This window comes from Vipera ursinii, assembly GCF_947247035.1.
Source record: "Vipera ursinii genome assembly, chromosome: Z".
Classification (NCBI taxonomy): Eukaryota; Metazoa; Chordata; class Lepidosauria; order Squamata; family Viperidae; genus Vipera; species Vipera ursinii.
The window spans coordinates 108,687,422-108,715,325 of NC_139517.1; the positions used below are offsets into that span (position 1 = coordinate 108,687,422).

At 40.6% G+C, this 27,904-nt stretch overlaps 1 protein-coding gene across 1 annotated transcript in view; it reads left to right on the plus strand.

The window, feature by feature from the left end:
* The window catches only part of MYO3A (myosin IIIA), a gene marked incomplete at both ends in the record, with an annotated part of 141,405 nt that overhangs the window by 26,867 nt on the left and 86,634 nt on the right, over nt 1–27,904 (plus strand). Inside the window, 2 exons of the mRNA XM_083379040.1 lie at nt 16,824–16,888; nt 17,928–18,068. Of these exons, the coding sequence (XP_083235166.1) occupies nt 16,824–16,888; nt 17,928–18,068 (206 nt within the window). The remainder of the gene's footprint in view (nt 1–16,823; nt 16,889–17,927; nt 18,069–27,904) is intronic.

Genomic DNA, 27,904 nt, shown 5'->3' on the forward strand with positions numbered 1-27,904 from the left:
TGCAGAGCGCATCATGAGAAAGGCAGGGCTAGATGAATCAACAGTTGGAATTAAGATTGCCGGGAGAAATATCAACAACCTAACATATGCAGATGATACCACTCTAATGGCAGAAAATGAAGAGGAACTAAAAAGCCTCTTGTTACGAGTGAAGAAGGAGAGTGCAAAAGTTGGGTTGAAACTTAACATTAAGAAAACCAAGATCATGGCATCCGGCCCTCTCAATTCCTGGCAAATAGATGGGGAAGAAATGGAGGTAGTGACAGATTTTATTTTCCTGGGCTCCAAGATCACTGCAGATGGGGACTATAGCCAAGAAATTAAAAGACACTTGCTCCTGGGGAGGAAAGCCATGGCAAATCTAGACAGCACACTAAAAAGCAGAGACATCACCCTGTCAACAAAAGTGTGTATAGTCAAGGCTATGGTCTTCCCAGTTGCAATGTATGTCTGTGAAAGTTGGACCATAAGAAAGGCTGAGTGCCAAAGAATTGAAGCCTTTGAACTATGGTGCTGGAGAAGATTCCTGCGAGTCCCTTGGACTGCAAGGCGATCAAATCGGTCAGTCCTAGAGGAGATCAACCCTGACTGCTCTTTAGAAGGCCAGATCCTGAAGTTGAAACTCAAATACTTTGGCCACCTAATGAGAAGGAAGGACTCACTGGAGAAGAGACTAATGCTGGGAAAGATTGAGGGCAAGAGAAGAAGAGGACGACAGAGAATGAGGTGGCTAGATGGAGTCACTGAAGCAGTAGGCGTGAACCTAAATGGACTCCAGAAAATGGTAGAGGACAGGAAGGCCTGGAGGAACGTTGTCCATGGGTCATGATGGGTCGGACACAACTTCGCAACTAACAACAACAACACAGAACTAGTGTTATCTATTCATTTGAAGTTTCTTAGGATTCCTCTTAGGGAGTAGTATTTCTAACATTTTATTCAATTTTCTTATAACCATTTCACAATTATCATTTATAGGCAGAGAGGCACACAAATGTAAAATTTTACTTAATGATATTCTCATTCATTCTGACCCACATCTAACAACCTGGGATAATCTAAACCAAATAGAGCAGTTTCCTGGATATTCACAAATATTCTTTCTATTTATACTTAAATCTGTATGTTCAAAATTACATATTCAAAAATTTTTGAAGGGGAAGGGCACAATGAAAAAAATATAATGTATGAAAGCTTTCTCTGATACAATCTTTTCTCATCTTTTAAGTTACAGTCTTATAGCATTTATGTATTATTGTCTCCTCGCATATTCTGTAGTTAAACTCCATACTTAACTTCACTATTAAATTAAATTAAATTAAATTAAACTACCTTAACTTCATTTTTGTTCACCAAGTTTGAGTTCTTCCTTCTCTTTATTATGAAGAGTGTATTATGATTATTGGAATTGCTCAATGTTTAATGCATAGGTTGTAGCATATAGAAAACATTAGTCACAAATAATTTAAGGATTTTAATTAAAGTAATTAATTTAATTCAACTTGATCCATTTAATTTTTTTTTCTACCTCATAACATATTTTGGCTCTGTAAGTTACAAAATAATGTATGAGAAATAATTCAATGCTAATGAAGTTGATGTCACAAAAATGTGATATACTGTTTATGTTAATTTCAAAAAATTCAAATGCAAGAATCAGCTTATAAAATATTTCCAAGTAAAATAATTGGAAAATATTTTTCTGAATCATTAGGAAATAAATATTTTTACATGTCCTATAATCAGAGGTAATCTTCTAATATTTAGACATACAATCTTGAATTCACAAATAAGTATAGGTAGCCCATTCAGAGTTACTCAGAGCTTTCCAGAACTACTTACAATCAGGATTTGAAGTTCCGGCAGCTCCCCCGTCCTCACAGTCCTGTATCACATTTTGGATGTCAGTCTGCATTTATGGGCATTTGCAGTATCCCACAATCACATGACCATGATTTACCATGCTTATATGCCAGAAACCAGTGGCAAAAAACCCTCCCATTTCAGACACTGCATTCACTTTATAGCCATTGCAAAAAAGATAGAGTCAGGTGTAGACATATGGTGAACCTCTTAACAGCTAGCACAATTTATGATCTTAATTTTGGGCTCAATTATGGTTGTAAGTCAAGGATTACTTGTAAAACTCATGATTGATCCCTGCTTTCCTTTGCATTGTTATGGACTCTGTCTCTTACTTGCTCATGTATGTACTGTATATATCTTCAGTAGAGATAGCTGAATTTGTCATTCCAGATTTCCTCAGTATTTAATTTTTCTGATCTTAAGTTTACTTTAGTTTGCTTTTGTAGCCAGAGAAGGAAGAAAGCACCTAAGCCTAGTCATTGTGGCAAAAGTATCGTGGTTCCTAGTTATAAATCAAATCAGTGAGTTAATTAGTGAAATGAAAAATTGATATTAAAGGCCCAATATAAGACTTTTGCAAGGGTAGCCAAAGTCCAAGCATATGAAATGTACTTTGCTGAGTTCTCCCTAAAGCAGGGGTGTCAAACTCAATTTCATTGAGGGCCGCATCAGCATTGCGGTTGCCCTCAGGGGACCAGGTGGGCGTGGCCTGGGTGGGCGTGGCTAGAGTGGGTGTGGCCTACTGGGTGGGCGTGGCCAGCTGTACATCGTTCGCATCAAGGGTGCCTATGGGGGGGGCCTGGGCAGGAGTGGGACAGATCTGAGGGTCTCTGGCAGGAGGGTCTCTGGGCCAGGGCCAAGGCAGTGGGGGCCGTTCCCTCACTGTTTCCAGGATGGCTTCGCGGGCCACATGAAACCACTTCGTGGGCCGGATCCGGCCCCCGGGCCTTGTGTTTGACATGTCTGCCCTAAAGTTTTAGGAACTCAAGCTGAATCCTATGCAAAGTAGGTGAGCATCAAATGCGAACAAGGCTCTTTGAAATGCATCCCAGTCTAGGACTTGGTTTTCAGTATCCAAATGGAATTTGTAGCCAGCCCAGGTTCCTTATTTTTTTTATTTCAGCTACCTAACATTGGAGTATATTGTTATTATGGTTTAGTGTTCAGTCAGCCAGATGTTTGAGCTGGATTTGGCATTGGCAACTATTAAGTCCTTTTCAAGGACCTGGGATTGGCAGATATGGATGATTGGTGATGTTACAGCTGTTGTTGCAGAATGTAAAGCTGTTTTTTGCAATTGATTAATAGTGAATTTGTCTATGCCAATAATGTTCAAGTGATGCTTCATTTTGGTGGGGGGGATTGCATCCAAGACACCTCTTACTAGAAGTACAAACTTTGCTTTCTTTTGCCTCAGTCATTCTATTTCTATTTGCAGGTCTTTGTGTTTTGCTATCTTCTCAATTTATTACATAATTATTGATGGCAAAAAAAGCATTTGTGAGCTATTGGAAATTTTACAGAGATCCCTGTGCATCCTGATCCACCTTCTGACCACCATTAAGCTAAAGAAGTAGCTACTCGAACAAAAATGAACAGTTTTTGTAGCGTCAAGCAGCATGACTAAACCAGAGGCTTAAATTCAGCAGTGAATCATTTCTGAGAAAGAACAGCGAGATAATTGGTTTTTTATCTAGAAATTTTGACATTGGCACGACACAAGTACTGAAGCATGCTGAATTTACTGAACTGAAATAATTTATTTAAGCAACTTGTGGAATTTAAAGCCAAATTAGACATAATATATGCAAACTTTTGCATGTGATTTAAGTCGGGGCTTTTCAACCTTTTCACCCATTGTACCACTTTTAGGATAAGGCACTATCCAAGTACCACCGGTCGCCCAGCAAGGTGTCAAAAATGTGACCCCAAAAAAGGGAAAAAATGATAAGGTACAGGTAGTCCTCGGCTTACAACATTTCACTTAGTGACTGTTTGAAGTTACGACGGCACTGAAAAAAGTGACTTATGACCATTTTTCACACTTATGACTGTTGCAGCATCCCCAGGGTCATGTGATTTACATTCGGATGCTTGGCAACTGATTCATACTTATGACGGTCAGTGTCCCAGAGTCATGTGATCACCTTTTGCAACTTTTTGACAAGTGAAGTCAATGGCTGGGGCGGGCAACTCATCACTCAGGTTGCAGGGTGCCTGTGTGGGGGGAATCCATGGGTCTCTGGTGGAGGGAGGTGGGGACTGGGGTGGGTGCCCTCCTTCCCTCCCTCTCTCCCATTGTTGTCCTTCCTTTCTTACCTCCTTCTTTGTCCCTTCCTTCCTTCCCTCCCATCTTCCCCTCCCCTTCCTTCCTCCCTCCCTCCCTTCTCTGGGACCTTGAGGTTGCTAAGTGAGGCCAGTAAATACTTGCTGCAAGGCAAGCAATTGGGACGGCTCAGCAGAGGGAATAGGCGTTTCTCCGCACACACTGATCAACAGAAAGCAAGCTGAAACAAAGAGAGGGAGACTGTAAGGAGTGTGAGATCAGCGCGGGCTGAGAAATGCCAATCTCGTGTTCCTGGCAATCTCACTCGATTTCCACTTGTGAAGTTCGGGGCCGGCCTTACAGAGTCACCAGAGCTCCCGTGGGCCGGGGAGGATGCATACACAGGGCCGCTGATCAGCTGACGAGTCTGTACCACCAGCCCTGACCGCCGATGGGCTCCAGTCGGCGGAGGTCGGGGCCAGCTTTACAGAGTCACCAACAGTGGTGTGGGAAGGGAATCAGGCAGGCGTATTTTTCCCTCCACATTCTGATGGCTTCGCCTACCTTGGCACAGATCAGGAAAAAAAAATGTGGGCCTTGATTTCCACCTGCTGCTGCGGGATGAGTTCTGGGGACTCATTGCTGCTTTGCTTTCCCTCCATAAAGAACATCGGGAAGAGGAGAGGGAGGAGGAAAAGAAAATGGACACCTACCTGCCGAGGATGTCTCTGTCCCCTTCAGGCTTGCTTCTGGGGGAAGGTTGCTAACAACGAGTCCAAGGGGAGGGCGGGGCCTCACTCTGCGCCTGCGCTCTTCGTCTGCAGGCTGCTGGCAAGCAGCATGTTTTTTGGCAGCAAGAGAGCTGGGAAAGAGCATGGGGGAGCGGGGGGGAGACGGGGGGAGGAAGGCAACACCGTGTACCACTAGCCAGGTGCTCGCGTACCACCAGTGGTACACCCACCACCAGTTGAAAAGCCCTGATTTAAGTGACTGCCACATTTATGAAAAGCAAGCAAAATGGAAGATAAAACTACTTCATTCCAACCAGTTTTATGAGTCTCCAACTGAAAAAGATTCACATCTTAGAACAATACCCACTATGAAGAAAGAGGAGATTCATTTTTTCCCTTTTCTTTTATCTCTTCTCTTTAAATCATACCGTTACCTCATATTGTATACTTTCTTCAATCTCTTAAGCAAGCCATATTTTTATATCCTGCAAAATGTGGGAAAAATAGATTCTGTCTGGTATGATATTTAGTAGTTATTAGCTAATGATAGATCTTTTTATGTCTGATACTTCTACAACAGAGGTTTGAACAGGGTTTTCAAAACAGGTCTCTCTGGAAGCAGCAATAGAATTCAGAGTATTGCTTCTCAATATTATATGATCATTCTGTAAAATATTTCATTGATTCCATCTGAAACAGCTTAAAACGAAGAAATGTTTCTCTGCATGACATAACTCAATATTCAGATTGAGCCAGAAAAGGAATTAATATTTACTTCTGATCATGTTAATGTGTGTTAGTAAATGATTTTCTATGCAAATTGTTTCTATGTGGCTTCATGTAAAAAGTAGTTAAGCCCACTTACATAAATGTTTGGATTTGGTTCTATTCATGTATTGGACAAAAAATGTTTTATCTTTTTAAAATTTAATGGACTAAGTCCATTTATCCCTATGCAAGTCTTTTCCAAGTTAGATGCCCTCCAGATGGGTTATCCTACACTTTGTTTAGTTACCAGTCAGTATTGCTGTTAATGATAATAGCGGGGGGAAAAAGGTAAAGGTTTCCCCTATCCAGTCGTGTCCAGCTCTGGGATGGGATGAGTGTTTGTGTTCATCTCTGTTTCTTAGCAAGGGAGGCAATGTTGTCCGAAGACATTTCCGTGGTCATGTGGCCAGCATAATTATCCACTGAGGCACATGGAATGCTCAAACCTTCTCACCGAAATGGACCCTATTTATCCAGTCGCATTTGCATGCCTTCAAATTACTAGGTGGGCAAGAGTTAGGACAGGTAAGAGGAGCTCACCCCATTATGCAGCATTTGAGTCTCAAACCCAGGCTGTCAGCTTTCCAGCTGACAAGCTTAGCATCTTTAATCACAGAACCATTGCACCCCTTTGATATTAGCTGAGAGTAATGGAAACTCTAGATCTGCTTATCAGTAGGAACCATCTGTAATAGTTAATATATATGTGTAATCCTCAGCTACTGACTGCTCTGTTTAACAATCATTCGAAGTTATGACAGCACCAAAGAAGTAATTTTACAACTGAACCTTCAACTTATAATGTCCACCGTGTTCCATGGTCATATTATTGCCATTTGCACACTTCACAGTTGACTTTCAGCAAACAGAGTCAATGGATATGCTGGCAGTAAAATTATAAATCACAGTCACATGATATCTCTACCTAGCCATGGTGGAGGTGAGGTTGTAAGTCTTATCGTGCTCATATGATGTCTCATAATGAATATGATGGCTAGCAAGGTAGTTGCCAGTCCCATTTGAAGTCATAAGCAAGGACTTTTTGTACTTCCTTGGAAAGAAAAATAATTTCAAAATTATGTACCAACCTCTTCCCCTCTCAACCCAAGAAAAGCTGTTAGAAAATTTACAACTCTGGCTTCATGGTTGACTAGCTAATGAGGTGCAGAAAGAGAACATTGCCAAGTATGGTGTGACATTGTGATCCTTTGATAAAAAGCAAGTGCCTTAGGAAATCTTGTTCAGCTAATGGTGCAGACTTCAAAGGCCAGCCAGCTGCCTCCAGGAAAAGGTTAATAACCATAATTTTGAAAAACAGCCTTAGGAAATCCATGTCTTGGGATTAAAATATAAAGCATACATATTTCTGAACATAAACAAATTCTTTATACGCTTTCATTATTTCTGGTACTTTTTATTAAAGGAGCATGATGGGATTTCAGACTGAGCCTCTTCTGCAAATCAGTGTTGGTTTTACGCTTGCCGTTTTCCCTGCAAAGTAATTTATAATAATCAAATCTGACAGTGTAGCATAATACAGGATTTCAGCCCTTGCCCTTTTCTTTGATAGTATGACCCAAATCTGCATCCTGTGGTATTGTAAAGAGATGGAGTTTCTCTCTAGAATATGACTGGGTGCCTCTCTGCAGAGCCTGCATTAATGACTTTGTTACAGATATTAAGACATGGGTTGTATTGTAGTTCAACTGTTGAGTGAGGAGGTGGGTTTTCAGTATTATGGTTTTTAATCACTGTATGATATATTTAAAGTGCTGGGAATATTTGTGGAGTCTAGATATAGAACAATGTAATAAATAAGGATTTTGCAGCTGTCAACCTAGATAATAGCAGGCAATTGCCGTATGATCACTCGACCACTCATTTCTGAGAGAAATTGACCATAAAAAATGAAAAATAATCCACACCACATCTTTTTGATGAATGAGAATTTAGTAAATATATTTTTCATACTTGGGTTCCAAGTAAACCTTGTGGATCCCTATAAAACTTATTGGAGATTTTTTTGGGGAAGGGAGTGCCTTCAAGTCAATTTTTGACTAGAGCACCTGGTCTAGTCCCTGAATTTTTCTTGGCAAGGTTTTTTTGGAAGGCTGCTTCCCATTGCCTCCTTCCTAGGGCTGAGAGAGTGACTAGTCACCCAACTGACTTTGTGCCTAAGGCAGAACTAGAACTCACAGACTTTTGGTTTCTAATCTGTTCATTTGCCACTATACCAAATTGGTTGTCAAAATTTATTGTAATTCCTTATTAACAAATTTGTAAGGACAAGCAGATTCTCTGAAAACAAACTAGCCTTCATATTTCATCAGTTGCCCAAAAGAGATTGGTATATCCAACATGTATCTACAAATCTGTGTATTGTAACTATGTAAGATGTCTTTCTGCTTAGTTTTCTTGCAATATTTTTGTCATTCTTAAAATATTAATTTTTAGGGGAAACACAAAGTTAAAAATTGGTAAAATATTAGCCTGTGTTACCTGAGCGCACAGGCTGTAATGTGTCTCAACATTTTCTGCAAATTTGTAGAACAATGTCCTCTGCGAATATATCAGTGTGATCAAGATTCCTTGAAAACAATTAATGTAATTGAAAGTTCAGGGTTATGCATTTTATATAAATGAACTTTCTGTTACATCCTAATTTTCAATTTGTCATCCTAGTAGAATTTGGGACATATTTGTTATAACAGTGGTTCCCCCTTAAGAGGAGACTTGGTGAGTGTCATATGCTTTTCTTTAAAAATTGCTGTCAATAGTATTTTTTTAAAAAATAGATTTCTAATATTTTTCAAGATTGCAATGAAATGAACAATTAATAGCTGAAGTTGAGATTCCCATCTCCTAACACTGCTATTGTGTCTTTTTTTTTAAAAAAAAAAGTGCTGTTTCTTATAGAAAATAAATTATATACTATGATTTACATAAAAAGCTAGTTTGATCCTTTGAGATCCTTGCTGGGGTTTCTTGTTGCAAAGAAAAGGATGTGGTAATAACTGTAATCATCCATCTAAAAAACCTTACAGTTGGATTGCTCATAAAAACCGAATTTAGAACTAAATGTTAACCCCGTTCAAGTCACTGGCAGAGGGAAAAATGCAAAATGGCAAGAAAACAGTTGCCATCATACAGTGTGAGATATCCGGCAGAAAACTGCCAAAATGCTACTACAATCCATAGAGTTCTTGGTGTTTCCTAATCTTGATTGTTTGTTTGCAGATGTTCCATTATTCAACTGCATGACTAACTTCTGCAAGCAACAACCAAGATCAGAGAGTACTAAGGGTTCCATAATTCAATCCTGAGCTATAGATCAGGGGTCTTCAAACTTGGCTCTTTTATGACTTGTGGACTTCAGCTCCCAGAATTCCTCAACCAGGCACACTGACTGAGGAATTCTGGGAGTTGAAGTCCACAAGTCATAAAAGGGCCAAGTTTGAAGACCCCTGCTATAGATATTCTCATCTATTGATGCTAGTAGGAGAAATGCCCTGTTGAAACAATGAGGATAAGAAGGGGTACCTGCCAGAGGGATCTCTTAAAATTTTACACTGCTGTCAGTTTATCTATTTTCTTTAGATATATCTGGTCAACTGACCAGCAGTTGCCTCCATTGAAATACTTCAATAGGAAATTCCCTTTGGGATAGTTCCTAAGGTTAGGGGGAAGTTTATCAATTCTTTATTTTTTCTCATTCATCTTCTCTATTTGTATTTCTCCATGTATCCATCACATGGCAATTCTCCCCACACCTCTCCTTGTTGCTTTTGTTACAGAGTTCAGAACAGGCAAATAAACAAATAGATAATTGTCTATGATGATGTTAAAATATACTTTAAAAAGAAGTAATATTATATATTACAATTGACATTACTGAGTACAGGATAGAATACAATTTCAATGTGAGGTAGATATTTTACTGTATCCAAATGAATAAAAACAGAATCTTAGGTATATTTTTATATTTTTAAGTATATTTTAATATCATCATAGAAAATTATCTATTTGTTTATTTGCCTGTACTCAGGTCTTTACTGAGGACAATTTTTAAACAGGTAGTCCTCGACTTATGAGTACAATTGAGCCCAAAATTTGTTATTAGGCAAGATAGTTGTAAAGTGAGTTTTGCCCCATTTTACGATCTTGTCACTTTTGTAAAGCAAATCACTGCAGTTGTTAAATTAATAACCTTTGTTAAGTGAACCTGGATTTTTCATTGACTTATCAGAATGTCACAAAAAGTGATCACATGAGCCCAGGACACTGCAACCATCATAAATACGTGCCAGTTGTCAAGCAACCAAATTTTGATCATGTGATCATGGGGATGTTGCAATGGTCATAAGTGTGAAAAACAGTCAAAAGTTGACTAACTGCAGAGTAACTGAAGGAAAATCTAAAGGCATAACTCAACATTGCACAGAAATGTATAAAAAATCATAGGGAGTAGGGATATCAACTTAGTAGATGTTGTAATAATAATAATAACAACAACAACAACCTGGCCAATTCCAGTCATTAGATACACAACTGGAATAGTGGACTGGATTCAAGCAGAACTAAAAGCAATGGATAGGAAGACCAGAAAAATAATAACAATGAATCATGCTCTTCATCCATGCAGTGACATTGACAGACTCTATTTACCAAGGCAAATAGGTGGGCGTGGAATGCTGCAAGTACATCAGATGGTTGAAGAAGAAAAAATGGCTTTGGAAGAATATCTGAAGGACAATGATGAAGATGCACTGAAATTAGTATATCAGGAAGGCTTACTGACTACTGAAGAGACCAAACTGACCTACAAGAAAGGCCAAATGAAAAACAGAATAGAGGCATGGGAAGACAAAGCACTACATGGCCAGTACATAAAAAAAATAGCTGGGAAAACAGATAATAACAAGACCTGGCAATGGCTAAGAGCAGAAAAGTTGAAGAAAGAGACCAAGAGACTAATTCTGGCTGTACAAGACCAAGCCTTAAGGACAAATGCATACAAAGTCAAAATTGAGAAGACAGCAACAGACAGTAAGTGCCGCTTATGCAAAGAAGCTGAAGAAACAGTGGACCACCTGGTAAGCTGCTGCAAGAAGATCGCACAGACTGACTACAAGTAGCGGCATGACAAAGTAGCAACAATGGTGCATTGGCAGATTTGCAAGAAATATCATTTGCCTGTAAACAAGAACTGGTGGGATGATAAAACAGAGAAAGTCATAGAAAATGATAAAGTTAAACTGCTCTGGGACTTCAGAATTCAAACAGACAAGCACCTGCAATATAACACCCCCGGACTTAACAATTGTCAATAAGAAAGACAAAAAAGTGTGGATACTGGACGTGGCAGTGCCTGGAGACAGCAGAATAGACGAGAAAGAAATGGAGAAGATAACAAATAGAAATAGAAAGACTGTGGCAAAGGCAAGCAAGGGTAGTACCAATAGTAATAGGCACCTTGGGTTCAATCCCAAAACAACTGGAGCACCACTTGAACAGCATTGGCATTGACAAATTCGCCATTAGTCAATTGCAAAAGATGGCCTTACTAGGAACTGCTTCCATCCTGTGATGATATCTGTAATACCATCAAACATCCACATCTGCCTATCCCAGGTCCTTGGTAAGGACTCGATAGGTAGACAAAAATGCCAAATCCAGTCTGAACATCTGGCTGACTGTGCGATGATCAATAATAATAATAAAAAATTGGAAGGGACCTTGGAGGTCTTCTAGTCCAACCCCCTGCTTAGGCAGGAAACCCTATACCATTTCAGTCTCTTCTTAAAACTTCCAGTGTTGGAGCATTCACAGCTTCTGGAGGCAGGTTGTTCCACTGATTATTTGTCTAACTGTCAGGAAATTTCTCCTTAGTTCTAGATTGCTTCTCTCTTTGATTAGTTTCCATCTGTTGCTTCTTGTCCTGCCTTCAGGTGCTTTGGAGAATAGCTTGACTCCCTCTTCTTTGTGGCAACCTCTGAGATATTGGAAGACTGCTATCATGTCACCCCTCGTCCTTCTCTTCATTAAACTAGACATACCCAATTCCAGCAAACATTCTTTATATGTGTAGTAGAGCTGGGGTGAAAATGGGGCTGGCTGAGAGTTTTGTGGGAACCCTGCCGATTCGGCAGGGAAATGAAGTCCGGCAGCTACTGTGGGTCTGATGGCGTAGTGTGGCTCTATCATCATCCCATGTGTTGCACCACCCCCAAAGGGATCGCTAAAGTCCAGGGCCTCCTGGCCTCCTCTTTGGCTGGCTGCCAACCCAAGGGGTCTCTCATGTTGGCACCTCTGCCTGACAGAGCACTGGGATGTTCAGTCATGGTTGGCAGCCATGCACATAGGGCGGTGATGGTCGATCTCTTTCTATGGTAACTCACGTGGGATGATGATAGTTGACCTCAGGCAGTAAGACTGTATGCAGCAGCTGGCATACAACAGTAGTACTTGGTCCCTAGTAACAGCAACCTGCTTAGGACGATGTTAGCCAGTCTCTGAAGTAGCAACTTGCCTATGACAATGTTAGTCTCTGGTAACAGCGACTTGCCTAGGGTGATGGTAATCAGTCTCTGGAGACAGCAACTTGCCTAAGATGATGGCAATCAGTCCCTCTCTGGAGCTCACAGGGGCCCTCTTTTATCCACACTCCTCTCTCTCTGCCCTCATTATATGTAACCCCCCCTTCCCTTCCTTATCCCCTTTTTGCATCCTCCAGCAGATCCTATAAAAACTCCTCTACTTCCCACTAAAAGTCATACCCTCAACCTTTGCCCAGCTGGCTCCAACAAGGGAGAAGAAATAAAAATCCCCAAGCCACCCTCTCTCCCTCTCTTTGTCTGGCCTTCTTTCTCTCTCTCTCTCTCTCTCTCTCTCTCTCTTCACTCAGCTAGCTCTGGACGGCAGGCTCCATTAAGCTAAGCTCTCTCCTTTTCCTTTTCCTCAGCTGGCTCCACCCAATCTCCCGCCAAAAACCTCCTTCTGGTCTCTTTCTCTCTCCCCTCCCATCGTCTTCCTCCTCCCTTTTCTTCCCTCCTCAGAGCCACGCCCTGCTGCCAGACCCAAAGCAGCTGCCAGGGCTCTTCATTTCCCTGCCAGATAGGCAGGGCTTCCACAAAACCTCTCAGCCAGCCTCATTCTCACCCCAGCTCTGCTGAATATGTTTTAGCCTCCAGTCCCCTAACCATCTTTGTTGCTCTTCTCTGTATTCATTCTAGAGTATCACATTGTGGTGACCAAAACTGGATGCAGTATTCCAGGTGTGGGCTTACCAAGGCATTGTAAAGTGGTATTAACACTTCATGTGATCTTGATTCTATCCCTTTGTTAATGCAGCCTAGCACTGTGTTGGCTTTTTTGGTAGCTGCCGCACACTGCTGGCTCATATTGAAGTGATTGTCCACTAGGACTCTGAGATCCCTCTCACAGTAAGTACTATTAAGCAAAGTACCACCTATACTATACCTGTGCATTTGATTTTTCCTGCCTAAATGTAGAACCTTACTTTCTTCACCATTGAATTTCATTTTGCTACATAGTGCCCAGTGTTCAAGTCTGTTCAGATCCTTCTGTATCTTAAGCCTATCTTCTGGAGTATTGGCTATTCCTGCCAGCTTGGTGTCATCTGCAAATTTGATGAGTTCCCCATCTATCCCGTCATCCAAATTATTGATGAAGATGTTGAAGAGCACTGGGCCCAGAACAGAGCCCTGGGGCACACCACTACACATTTCCCTCCATGTAGAGGCAGTTCCATTGAAGACCACATGCTGAGTATGATCTGTCAGCCAGCTACGAATCCATCTGGTGGTGATACTGTCTAACCCACATTTTTCTATCTTATCAAGTAGTAGGTTGTGGTCTACTTTATCAAATGCCTTACTGAAGTCCAAGTAAATTATATCCACAGCATTCCTCTGGTCCACTAAGTTTTTCACCTTGTCAAAGAATGCAATAAGATTTGTCTGGCATGATCTGTTTTTGACAAACCCATGTTGGCTTTGTTTGCCTCTAGGTGTTCACTGATTCGTTGCTTGATTACCTTTTCCAGAATCTTCTCAGGTATGGAGGTCAGGCTGATAGGTCTGTAGTTTCCTGGACTCATTTTTTTCCTCCTTTTTTGAAGATGGGAACTACATCAGCTCTATGGATCCTGTGGATCTGGTGTTTTTAAAACCCATGCCATCCCCCCAGTCTACTCCCTTTTCATATCTCCTAATAATACCAAAACAATAATATAATATTATTTTTGATACCAAAAATAATTTTCTATGTTGCCAGGAAAGAAAGTTCTACATTTGTATTGTCTCTGAATTTGATGCTCTGTTCATCAAATCCAGGCCAGATTTCCAATCTAATGTACAGCTTCTGAATAACTCTTCCACTGAGTGTGTACTTCCGATATTAGTCTCTCTCATCCTATTTCAAGCTAAGTTTCCTATTTTTTAGAAAAACCTGCATGAAGTTTTTTTTGCATGTTTCTCCTAATATGTGCATTATTGTGAAATAGGCTAATATGTTCCCGTTTGTAACCTTCACAAATTCCAAGTAGAGAATCTCTAACCACTGGCTCAAACTCTGTAGAGCATTAAATGCCTATTTTTTACATACCAGATAAATTTTACTGCCTTAAACTTTATGTAGCCAACTATGTTTTATTTTAAAATGATGTGGGCACATGTTTGCCTCAACATTTTATTGGAATATAATTCATACCATTTCTTGACATTGACCATGCTCACTAAAAGTATTTGGAATAGGAATTCAGCAACATCTGGAAACCCACTCCTTGCCCACCCCTGCTTTAAAATATTCTGTTTTAAGTACATTACATGGTCTGTGTCATTCAATTAATAATAGCTGTCATTATGGGATGGATGGCTACAAAATATCTACAAAAACATTTGATGCTCTAGAAATGCTTTGTGTGCCATCACTTGCCCAAATCTACAATACGTGTCAATGTCAGGCAAGGAGCAAGAAGGGATATTTTCTTAGGTCCTTGTGTGGGTCTCAAGGTGTACTGCTACAGTTTAAGTGAGAAATTGGCAATTTAACAATTCATCAACTCACAGATTTATACATTTCAGCTATATAACTGGTTCAGTTCCTTTTTATAATGTGGTGAAGAGTCTGTTTAAGTACTTATTCATATGTGAAGTGCCTTACTAAAGCTTCATCACTTATTGCCTTTAGCTGGAGTGTTAGTTATACAAGGCTTGGTATCAAAGCCTACATTGAATCTTGATATGTATGCATCAGGTCTTGAAGAAAAGAACTGCAGTACTAGTCTGCAGATGCTTTGTTCCAATAAATGGGAACAAAAGAGGTTTTCCCCCTGCCATCTGATATCACTGCAATATAGTGCTATGATTTGTGATTCTGTGGTTTCATGGCAGCTATACTCAGCAAAATTATCAAGTGTTATTCTCAGGCACTATGGAAAATCAAATAATTTAAATACTTATCCTTTCAGAATGTTTCCACTTCTTAGGTTGTGGCATAAAAATCCAGAAATCATAGCTGTCTCTAAAAGCTTTAGAAAACTTTTTTTTAGAAATGAACAGCATGATTGAAGATAGAATGGATTGTCAGATCTCTTTTTTAATCAGTCAATTTCATCTGTGTTCATTCATACATTTTTTGTATTTCTGGATCAGTCTTACGCATGTAAACATACACATATTTGCATTTATATATAAACCTATTTTGCCACAAAATATATACTTTAAAGATTATTTTTGAAATGCTTTAATGTATTTTATGCACACATTTTATTGCACATTGTAGACTTCATATATTTTTGACTAAAACTTATTTTGTTGAGGTTTATTTCATGAAATTTGGGAATGTACAAAAACTGATGGTAAGTCTTTTAGCCGTTTAGTCTTTCCCAATCTGATAAAGATTTCATGAAATTTATGTCACGTAGTTTCCACCAGAATGGCCATCAAATTATTTGGGAATTTAGGAATTGAAGTCCAAAATATCTCAAGGCACTGGGTACGTCAAAATTAGTTTGAGGAATGCAAATAAAGTTGAAGCATTTAAAAAAGCAAACTGTACAAGGACTTGAGCATTTTTAGACCTTTCCCAAAGGGACTTCTAATCCAATTCTTATTTGTTTCTTCATCTACTTTACCTCAGCAGATGCTTGAATGCAAGCAAAAGGAAGATAGTGCTTATGATGCTTGATGTGAAGCATGGACCCTGGGGATTAAAACTGTATAAGTGATTTGGCTACCTTTGGCTGATTTGCATCCCATGAGGATCTGGTTCATTATACAAGGTAAAGTCTCAGTAAAACTGGTCTATGTTTTGGGTTCTTGGACAGCTGTAATAACATTGAAAGAAATAAGTCAAGGAAAAATAATTTTCTCAATCAAATGCAATGTTCTTAAGTCTGTGCCACAGCCATTACCTCACTAATGAAATTCTGGGGAATCCTGCATGAATGCGGACAGAAATGAAAGACTGAGTTAAGGATAAACTTCCTTTTGTTGACTACAGTCTCCATCATCAGCTGGAATGATATGGTAATAGGATTTGTCATCCAACAAAAACAACATTTGATAGTTTAAGATGGGAAAAACCAGGGCTTTTTTTCTCATAGAACGCTCAGAACGGAGTTCCGGCACCTTTTTTGGATGGAACCTTGTAGGGTAGGCAAAGCGGGTTGTATGACATGTGTGAGTTCCGGCACCTTTTTCTTTTACAAAAAAAGCACTGCGAAAAACGTATCCCAGTAGATTAAGATCCCTTCTGGAAGCAACCATCTAAAGTTCACTCATTTTTCAACAAGTTTCTTAGTTAGAAATTGGTAGTCTCTTTGAGCCTCTCTTATCCTTCTGGGGATTTGCTTAAGAACCACAATTTCTTTTTCTTTATATTTCAATGGTTCATCTCTTACTTTTCTCAGGATCTTGTCCCTTTTAGCTCTTTTTAAAAATCTGACATGCACTTCTCTGGGCACCTTGTTTCTTCTAGCATAGTTGGAGTTAATGCGAAACACCTGATCGACCTCCCCTTCGATTTGTGACCTCCCCCATCCTAATACGTCTGCCAGCAACTCTGTTATCAATTTTAAGAGATCTTCTTCCTTGTCTTCAGTTTGACTATTCACATTTTAATGGGGGCTAGCTTCAGGCCTGTTTTGTTAACATATTAACTTGTTTTAGTACCATCTTCTACAAGAATCCATCTTCAATATTATGGCAGCTGAATTCAATGATTTTATCCGCAAGTGAATGATAGATCATTTTTAAAAATCAGTGTATAAATTGCACAGAAACACAGCATGTTTTGGTAATATTTTTGCTTGCTGTAACACCTACCTAGTATCCCTGTTAATCAAGGATCAGCCCTACAGTGTATGCACAACAGTGGTTTTAGGTCAATAGGTATTTATCGTATTTCATAAAGTTATATTCAACCTTTCTTTTATCATGCTAATATAAATGGGATTCTTAGTCCTTCAGTCTCATGAAATGACCTATTCCAGACCTGCTTAGCTTTATCAAGATGTCTGGGTTATGTAACCATAGCCTTTACCTCCTTTGATCCTAGGGCTTTAATCTTAAGTAGCTTTCTGCACTGATAGAGAATAACTTGGAGAGATTTAAACTCTCCCTCTCAAAAGTAGTCACCCAGATGATTCCAAAAGAAATCTGTTCCTTTAGAGCAGATTTTTCAGGGGAATTTAAAAATGTCATACCAATCTTTCTACTGATGGAAGCATCACATGGGCATTATAGGATCTCAGCCTATTTGAAGGAGCAAATAATGCTTATTAGGCATATAATAGTTCATGCAACATTGGAAGTGGGCAGAGATATAGCCTAATTTCTACAGTAATGGTTCTACCTCTACAAAGACAGGTAGTCCTTAACTTAAAATCAATCATTTAGTGACCCATTCAGAGTTACGACAGAGCACTCATATGGTACTTATAACTTTATTATGTGCGGTACTTGCTTGTTCTGAGAACAAGTAGAAATGTATTGAGAAACACTGATGATTGTATTAAAATATTCAGTGAGAAGACTGTAGTGGGATTTCAGCACACTGTGGTTCTTTCCCACATCCTCACATTGCTTTTTAAAATATTATTATAATCTTGTATATGTAAAATATGACAGGTTCCAAAAAAAAGCTAAATTAGGGAAACAATTCCATGTGGTAGTTCTGTACCTAAGTGGAATCAAGCACCTCTTCTTGTTCTGATATTATCTTCCCATACTTCAATATATTTCCTAGAAATTATTCTTTTCTGCCAAATTCAGGTGTTTAACCAAAGATTATGAAAAGTATCCTGGAGTGACTGACCAACCGAAGCAAGTGGAAGGCAAAGAATATATCCAGCAAATACAACTGATGGAGTCTATTAATGATCACCAACAGATGGGCGTTACTACAAAATCAAGGTATTTTTTCCTTGTATATAGCAAAGTACATTTTAAAATCATTTAATTTGGACAAGTAAGCTTTAACTAGCAAACATTTCTGGGAAATGAATTATGGAGGTGGGATATTATCCAAAATTTGCCTTTGGAAGGGATAGAAAATCCTGAGATACATTTTCCTATCATTTTAAAAGAGAGGACAAACAAAGCTATGGTGTAAAACCTAAAGCAACTGTTTTAAAAACTAAAAATATATTCTAAATTCTGCTTGCCCCCTGAAATCCAGGAAAACTCAAGCCCCATTCTTCCTCCTAGAGTTACCGCCATGTTTGAGTTAGACAGCCATATAAATTTATTTAATAAATAAATAATCAAATAAAATGTTTGTGATGCAGTCCTGATCCCTTCCATCATCATGTGTACCCCATCATTGTTGTGGCCTAAACATGTAGTATTGGTGAATCAGAATAAAGATATGAAATGTTGAAGCCAGATTGCCCAAATATATGAACAGTCCTGCAGGATTGCCCTTAAGTTCTAATTCATTCCCTAAAGATCAAAGAGCACATTAGGGAGGGAGGCTACAAAAAGCAAGATGCAACCAATTTTCTTCTATCTGTCAACTAGAATTCCCCTTGTTCTTCTGATTAAATGGTGACTTTTTCCACCTGAGATAATTGGTTCTTGATCTCTGTGATCCCCAAAAGAAGTGGTCATATTCAATTTTTAAACAGAAGGAGAAAATAATTTTTCTTCATAATCTGCTGTTTGCTATTTCATTGAGGAGATCAGGGTGTGATCCTCATGGTCACAGGTCGGCAACCTGCGGCTCCGGAGCCGCATGCGGCTCTTTGAGCCGTCTCTTGCGGCTCCCAGCCGCCCGGTGCGCACGCACCTCTTCCAACGGGCAATGGTGCGTGCGCACCTCTCCAAATGGAGAGTGGCACCGCCCGTTTGGAGAGGTGCACGTGCACCTCCCCGAATGGGCGGAGGTGCGCGCGCACCTCCCCAAACCTTTGGAGAGGTGCGCGCGTACCTCCGCGCGAACGGGCAGCGGTGCCGCTCTTTCAGGAAGCTGCCGCTCTTTCGGCAGCTTCCTCAAAGAGCGGCGCCGCTGCCCCTTCGCACGGAGGTGCGCGCGCACCTCCCAAAGGTTTGGGGAGGTGCGCGCGCAACTCCGGTCGTTCGGAGAGGTGCGCACGCACCTCTCGGAATGGGCAGGGGCGCCGCTCTTTGAGGAAGCTGCCACGGCCCGTCTGCAAAGCTGCCGAAAGCGGCAGCTTTGCAGACGGGCCGTCGCCATCGGGCAACCGGGAACCGGTTCCATCTCATTTTTTAAAAAATGGCAGCCGCGTGCGTCCGCGCATGCGCAAAAAAACCTTTTTGCGCATGCGCGTGCATGGACACACGCACGCGGCTCCCTCTTTTTTTAATTTGTGATGGAACCGGTTCCCAGTGGCTCTTTTTCTTTTTTAGGTTGCCGACCCCTGCTCATGGTGCAGACAGAAGTTTTTCTGAATACAAGAGTTAAAAAATAAAAGATCCAATAGCTCCACATTTACTTCATTTACTTTTAGGAAAACACTTTCTCATTTCAAAATAAGACCCTCCTATCCATCTTCCAAGTGTTTAATAATTATATAGTTTTCTTTGGTAATCTCTTCTATAGTGTTCTGCTTTGGATGTACATTCAGCTTCAGATGTGCACTCCCTGTTTTAGTAAGGATAACCAACCAACCTTCCCTTGTTCTCTAACCCTGATCTGAGCACTTTCAACAGTTTCTGTCTTTGTAGCAAGCCCCATATCTCTGAACCCATGACAGAAGAATGTGAGAAATGTGATAAAGAAATAAAGCTTATAATCTAAAATGTAACTTCCATTGTACTGAGAAATTGTGGTGTGAGATTTTTCTTACACCACCATTTACATTCACAGTTTACAGAAATATAATATTTCAACATGTATAAGGTAAATTGGTATCTTGTCAATAGAAAAATATAGTTGTGTTTAATCTTACGAATTCTTCCTTAACATCCATGAATTTGGCCACATCTTTAGACTTTTTTTTATTTGTATCCTGTCTTTATTATTTTTACAAATAACCCCAGGCAGTGAACATGTTCAACACGCCATCCTCCAACAGTGGTGAATATCTGTAGCTTGCATTGAGGGTGAAGGTTTGTTCTCTGAGCTTGTGGGTTGGTTTCCAAACGTTTCGTTACCAGGCTAGGTAACATCTTCAGTGGAATTTAGCGGATGTCAGTGTCAGTGTTCTGCTTATAAGGGCTTTGTGCGATCAGTAGGTCTTTTGTTGGGAAGGTTACGTCAGGTGAGGGTCATGCCAGGTAAAGGTCTTGTGATGGGTCGGGTGAGGGCCACGTCAGGTGAGGGTCATTGGGAGGTGAAATGCTGGTTGGGTGGGGTTGCGTGTTGTTTGAAGGTTGGTGCCAACATTACTTTGGCTGTGCAGTTGATTTGAATTTTGAGGAGTTTGTAGGCTGGTTGAAGGTTGATGTGTCTGTTGATGAAATTGCTTGTAGACTGCCAGGCTTTCATAAATTTGTGTGCATGGCAGGTCTCCCACTTTGTAGCCTGGCACCTTAACCACTAGACCAGGGGTGTCAAACTAACCCACAGGCTGGATGCATCATGCTGAAACTGCGCACACCCCATTGCCGGCAATGGGGAAAAAGTCATGACACGTCATGTGATGTTGCGAGTTTGACACCCAAACTGGCTTTCTAGAGTGCATTCCTGGAGCTCCTCAACATGTGATGAGTCCCCTTACATTACAGTTTTCCTTTTGCATGAAGAATCTATGCCTGCATTCATCATTGTAATACTCAGATGTTGGGATTGCTTTCTTGTGTTAGGAATAATGTCAGGAAAAACTCTTAGCATGGGTAACCTGTAATATACTCAAGTTCCCATTCAGCAAATGAAGGAAATATTATTGACAGAATTACTATGACTTGCATGATTTTAAAGGGCATTTAGCAAGATATCCTGTGGCTCATGAAGAATAGATGAAATTGCAAGAAGTATTTTGCTTCATTGTCAGGTTTCCTGAAACAACTTCATCAAAGTAATGTGCTGAATTTGAAATTTAATTGTTGATGAGTATTGATGTGTTTCTATTCTGCTTCAAGGTAAGAAATAATAAATTATCATTTTTAAAAAATAAGAATTTAAAATATGTTTCTTTAAACACCATCAATTGTTGATGCCACCTTTTTCTCCATGTCAAATGACTTGAATAGAGAAATCCTTCTAAAATCAGCCCCATTTATTAATATTGGTTTTTATGACAGTTTAATGTTGTTTTTGTTTTGCAATCTCCCACTGAGATTTAGGAATTAATTTTTCCCTTTTTTCTTATCATTAATCTGATAAGGATGTAGTATGTAAAAATATAAACAGTTCTCCCTCTCCGGGTTTTGAAGTACCCCCCTTCCCTTCTTAAAATTCAATCTTGTCAGAATTAAGGGCAAATCTAATGAATGACATTAATAGACAAGCTTAAATCTTATAGCCAAGAAGTCAGTCTATGAATTGATGCAAACAATTGAGTAAAATGTTTCCCCAAACAACACTGTTCAAAATAAAATCTAACCAATCTGTTAAAGAGACTTTTGACAGTAGACTGCCCAAGTTCATGTTTTCTAGCTTACAGTACGCTAATTTATTGCTGGTTAAATGTGATGTTCTATTTCCTTGGCTTGCAACTGTTTAAGAAATGGAAAGAAAATTAATTAGCACTTCTGTCACAAATCAGTTGGGGTAACAATTCCTGGTCAGATGGATATGATTTCATTAGATGCTGTATTTCTGCTACCCTTTCTGGAAGGGTAGTTTGAAAGCTACAAATACTCAAGATATGTATTTTCTCCATCACAATCTCTGAAAGTAGACTTTCTGTTGTCCATTATCTGGTTTACCATTGTAACATACAACTGCAGCATGGACATCAGTATTTGGGAAATGATTACACTGATCTGTGTTTGTAGTGGTTGTTATTGTAATCTATCAAGACAGGCTGCATTTTGCTAATCCACTACTAGCCTTTGAGTAATCAACATCTTTAGGAAATTCTTTAGTTACTTTCATCAGATAATATCACAACAAGCCCAGTTTTTGAATACTACAGAGGGCTGCTATCTTTTTATAACATTATTTCTCCTTTTCCTCCAGTATGCCCATAAAAAGACAGTTTGGGCTATCCTAACATGCTCCAGTGCATAGCAATTAAGTGACTAAAAGTGACACTCAAGCAAAGAGGTTATTTCACCAAACACTGCCTGAAAAATTAGCTTGACTTCTGTTGCTTTATCTGTCCAGTTGTGTTGGTCAGTCAGGAAGAATTGCAGTGATGTTTGTGATTTGTGCAGCTGATCCAGTTAGTTTTTATTACGAAGATTTGTCACACCCACAGATCAATCAACCTTACAACATTGGGCCATGATTAACAAAGTGACCTTTAGAAATTACAAAAGCACTTGGAAGTTATTTAAGCATCTTGATTAGACTAGGTCTTCAATAAAACAAGTCAACAAGATCTGTAGACTACAAACTGTTTGCAACTCAGAAGACCTGTAGCCTAATAATGCTTAATAATGGTCATGGTTAGCTGAGATTGTTTTAATTTTAACAAGATCTCAGAGGTGTGGTGAAACAATTTTATTTATTTTTTAGAAGGCTTGTATGCAATAAAATTGGAATTTTATGACCAAGTCCCCTTTAAGAAGATACTGGACAACAATTTGTCTGAAATGGTATAGGATTTCCTGCTTGAGCAGGGGATTGGATTAGTTCTGTTATTCTGTTGCTCAATGTCTTTGCAACACATTTGTAGTACAGTTTTATATTGCACCAAAGTTGTAATCTAAGCCCTAATCTTTAAATATACTTTCAGTGTTATTAAAATGAACACAAAAACCCACACCTCAAATGTTTGGGGGGGGGGAAACAAAACGAAACTCTCTAGTTCCATCCATCTGTGTTGTGATGAAACTCTGTCCTTCAAAAATAATTAACTGTATCCCTCTAGGCTGAGGTGGGATATTATAATTTTATCAAGCACCTCCAGCGTAATACTCCCCTCTTGGGGCCCTAAACCAACTGGCAGAGCCAGGCTTTCAGGGCCTTACAGAAGGTCAGGAAAGTGGGAGCAAATTCAGGTTTGCTTATTTAGAACAGTCAGGAGACCGTTTATTAGTATATATCTTCAGGAAGAGAATTGAAATAGATGTCCTTAATTTGGTGTATCCAGAACGTCATAATAAGCAGCAGGGAAAATATGGAACATTTTGCCCAAAATGAGGGCAACAGAATTAATTCCTACCTCCCGCCATGAAGCACAATAGGAGTCCTTAACCAAAAATTGGATCCATAATTTTTTTGTATCCATTTTCCTCAACTTTACCTGCTCTATGGTCTGTTAGGACTATAACACACTCTACGTTAGCTAGAAATTCTTGAAGTTGCAATCAAGTGTCAAACTAGGGATGATTGACCTACTTAACATCTTTAAGTTCCCCTTGATTGCTCTGTGTGATGACCCAATTTCATAACACCTCCATCATAACCTCCAAGGTTTATTTTTCTACTCTTGCATATGAATTATTTTAGAATATAAATAGCAGTTGTTCAGTTGGCCTAGGATTCTCCCTGTCAGATAGATAGTGCTAATTTCTGTACACAGAACAAACATTTACCAAGGAACGGGTTTTTTCCATGCTATTTTGGGAGCCATTAAAAATCCCTTTTGTGCATTTTGACACTTGGGCTGAAAGTGACCTCCTGCTTTGAATAAGATAGGAGGAGGTAGGTGGCCAAGAATGAATAGAAAATGAGCTGGAACAATAAATGGTGTGACTCCTGCTGTCAGTTCAGCCTCAAAGTAGTTGACCGTCACACTTCAGCAAAAACTGGAACAAAGACTTTTCCTAAAACTGACAATAGTAATTGTGCAGATTGAAATAGAAACTGTCAAAAATTTGGTTGATTAGGCTTGTGAACATGATAGTAATGTCTAATGAGAAGTTTTTGGGGTTTGAGAAAGTTACTGGCATAACCTCCTTCCTCTAGAGTAAGTTCTTCTCTAGCAAGAAAGCAGGCAGGTCCTTGGGCGGGGATGTCCCAAAAAGCTAAGGTGGTAAGCAGTGACTGTGCACTCAAAGCACAATGCTAATTCTTTTACATTACTCATTCACCCCACATATGTTTAAAAAAAAGGCAAGGCTTTGGTTCTGCAGATGTGTAGATATTTTTTTGGCTTTTGTTGTTTCCTTCCCTATCCCAAAAGCAATAAAAACAGCTAATGTACTTAAATTTTGCCTAAAATAACTAATTTTTAGGGGGTTTTAGGCTACCTAGAGTTCATTGAGCAGGCAGCATACACATTTTTGTAAATGAATTATTTATAAAATAAATATATTTGAAGAGAAACTTTGATAACACAAACCAAGGAAAAGAAAACCCTGATATTCTAAAAAGAAATCCAGGAAATATACATAGCAGGAGAAACAAGAGTAATCCTCTTGTTCCTTTGATTTCTCACTTTCCCTTAATTCAGCAGCTGCTCAGCCCTGTAGGCTGAATGTGATATCACCCTGGCAACACATTGCTGCATGTTTGACTGTGTGGTGAAAATAAGGTGCTGTATGCAGTGGTTAACATCAGACATGGGAAGTGACAGGCTGATTCAAGGTCTGTGTCCTTCCCTTGGTTGAAGGAAAATAACAGAAAGGGAACAGATTAGCTGTCCTGCAGCTGTCATTTGTGTCACATATGCTTGACTTGGTTAAAGTCACCCTGTCAGCAGAATCCGCATACTGCTTGAGCAAGTCAGCTGCTTCAACATTTCAGATCTCTTTAAATGCCAAATAATGCTTGCTCTCCTCAAAATGCTTGCAGCTTAATGCAAATATTGTTGTTCCTCAAGCCATGTACAAGACATGGAGCATTTGCACATCTGATAGGAAGATGCCACATGCCCTGACCTTGCATTTACATTGGTGGAAGTTCCCCAAAGATATTTTAATACCCAAGGATTATGTGGAATGCCTAACTCATTGACAACATCTAGGCAATCTTGCTTAATCTTAAAACACTAAGCAAAAATAGTGGTTAAGATGCCTATCTAGGAATGGGGAGACCAAGGGTTTGGTGTACCCTTAATCACAGAAGTTCTCAGGTGACTTTGTACCACTCACTCTCTCTTGGCCCAACATTACTCATAAACATGCTCATGTAGGGAAAAATAGGAGGAATGTTATCTGTGCTGCCTTGAGCTCCTCAAGGAAAGGCTGGATGCAAATTAATGTATAAACAATACGGAGCTGAGTTGACTTTGCCTTCTTACAAGTTTTTTGTTGTTATTGTTTACCTTCCCAGACTAGCTTACAGGCCTTGAAATTTCTTATTATCTTACCTCCCAGTACTAAAAAATTAAATGTCATGTTTGAGAATAAGTCATAAAATGGAGAGCAAATGTTTAGAATATCCTAGATGGATTATATTTCATTCTAACCAGATTTCAGTCAGGTTACACTTTGAGAATTAATTTGTTTTAACCAACCTCGCCTAACTGGTTATGCTGGAGGATTGGAAGAAAACAGTGCAGAATTTTATATGGCCAGGTAAATATGCTACTACGGTAATATTGATTTTGAAACGTCAGCAATATTACATGTATATTCATTGTTGAGCATAAGGCAGTATGTTTTTGCACATTGTTATAAGATTTCTGAAGGTAGAAAATCCTAAGTGAATACACAAGATGTTGGGTAGCTGAACTTAGCTAGCCATGCATGATCAGCAGTGATTCAGATCTATGCTCTGCTTTAAGAAATATCTGAGCTCTTGTATGGGAACATGATGTACAATTGTGAATAATAACATATGTTCAGTGGACCATAATGATCAGTGACTCCATTGCTAACTTTGGGGATTTTTCTTTGCAGAAAAAATGCCCCGTTTGGCTAGCAGCTTGATGTGGCTGTTGTGATTCAGGGTCAGCCTGTGGGACCGGCAGCCGGGTCGGATGTCTCGGATGACTCAGACGAGGGGGAGGAGGAGGGTGTTGAAGACGAACTTGCTGATGATGGCTTGGAGGCTTCGCAGAGCCCTCAGCCAGGCCCCTCTTCTCAGCTGCGCGAGCCCGACAGTGCAGATGAAGAGGACCCACAGCTGGCCCTGTTCAAGGACGCCCGACGCAGGAGGCAGACCAGTAGAAGCAAGCAGAGAAAGGCTGTGGGACTCCTCGGAAGGAGGCACAGGGAGGCCACGCCCTGAACTCTAATAAAGGGAGTGTTTGGGGAAGGGCTGGTTGCTGAAAGCAACCGCTCCGTTTGAGGATCAAAGTTCCGGTATCTTGTTTCTTGTTCTGTTGTTTGTTTGTGAATTAAACTTGGCAGACGTTTTCCAGCCTCAGACGTTCCAGCCTCTGCCGTTTGTACAGGGGTTGCCTTTCTGCAAGGCCGGTAGCAGGCTGGTACAGGACAGTTTGCTTTCAGCCTCCCACCCCTTACAACTATTATGGAGCAGCTTCGTGCCGAGAATGCTCAGCTCACTCAGCAACTCACTTTGCTGGCAGCTCAGGTGGCTCAACTGCAAGCACAGGTTCATGCTGCACCCCCACCCAGGAGAAAATGCCAGGTAGCAATGCCGGACAAATTTACAGGTATTCCTGAACTGTTTCCTGCTTTCCTGGGACAATGCCAGCTCTTTATCAGCGTGAGAGCGGCTGATTTCCCCACTGACCGGGATAAGGTGGGGTTTGTGTTAAGCCTTCTTTCGGGGGATGCAGCTCGTTGGGGCACGCCTCTGCTGGCTCAACCTAGCCCATTGTTGGACAACTTTGTGGGGTTTTGTGACCATATGCGTCTAATGTACGAGGACCCAATTAAGACGCAGACTGCCACCCGACGCCTGAAAGCTCTGAGGCAGGGTCAACGCCCCCTACAGGCCTATATCAGCGACTTCCGGCTGCTTAGCCAGGATTCCGCCTGGAATGAGGCTGCGCTCGTGGATGCCTTTCAGGATGGATTGTCGGAGGAGATGTTGGATGAGCTGGCCCGTGTGGACATTCCCTCAGACCTGAATGGGCTGATCCATCTTTGCCTGCGGATCGATGCCCGGTTGCAGCAGCGAAAGAGTCGCTGTGCCATCCCACAGACCCCTGCCGCCCCTGTTGTGCGTGAGCCCCCAGTCCAAAGGGAGGAGCCAATGGAGCTGGGTGCTGTCAGGTCTCGTCTATCGGTGACGGAAATGAACAGACGACGATCGGGGGGGTTGTGTTTTTACTGTGGGGACCCTGGACATTTGGCTGCTTTTTGCCCAAAGAAGCGTCAGCAGGCATCAGTGACCAAGCCTGCCCCGAGAAAGTCCCCTACTTTGCTGTCGGGAAACGCCCCGAGCCCGATCTAGACGGTGTGATAGATCGGGCGTCCCACAACAACAACACCGAGCGACGCCGTTCCGATGGTGCCTGTGAACCTCCACGGCATTTGATTTTGGAGGCACGTCTGATCCTTCCTGGCAAGCCAGAGGGGATTCCAGTCCATGCCTTAATTGACTCTGGGGCTACCACAAACTTTATGGACTCAGCCTTTGTGGCCAAATGGGCTGTTCCCCAGTGTCCGGTGGATCCGCCCATGTTAGTGGAGACTATCGATGGTCGAGTGCTCCTGTCCGGGCCTATTACGGACGCCACGCAACCAGTATGTATGGCCATCAGTTCCCATGTGGAGGCCATCCAGTTCTACATCACTTCGGATCTGCACTTCCCTGTGGTCTTGGGACTGGCGTGGCTCTGGGCGCATGACCCACAGATCTATTGGTCACAGAACTTGGT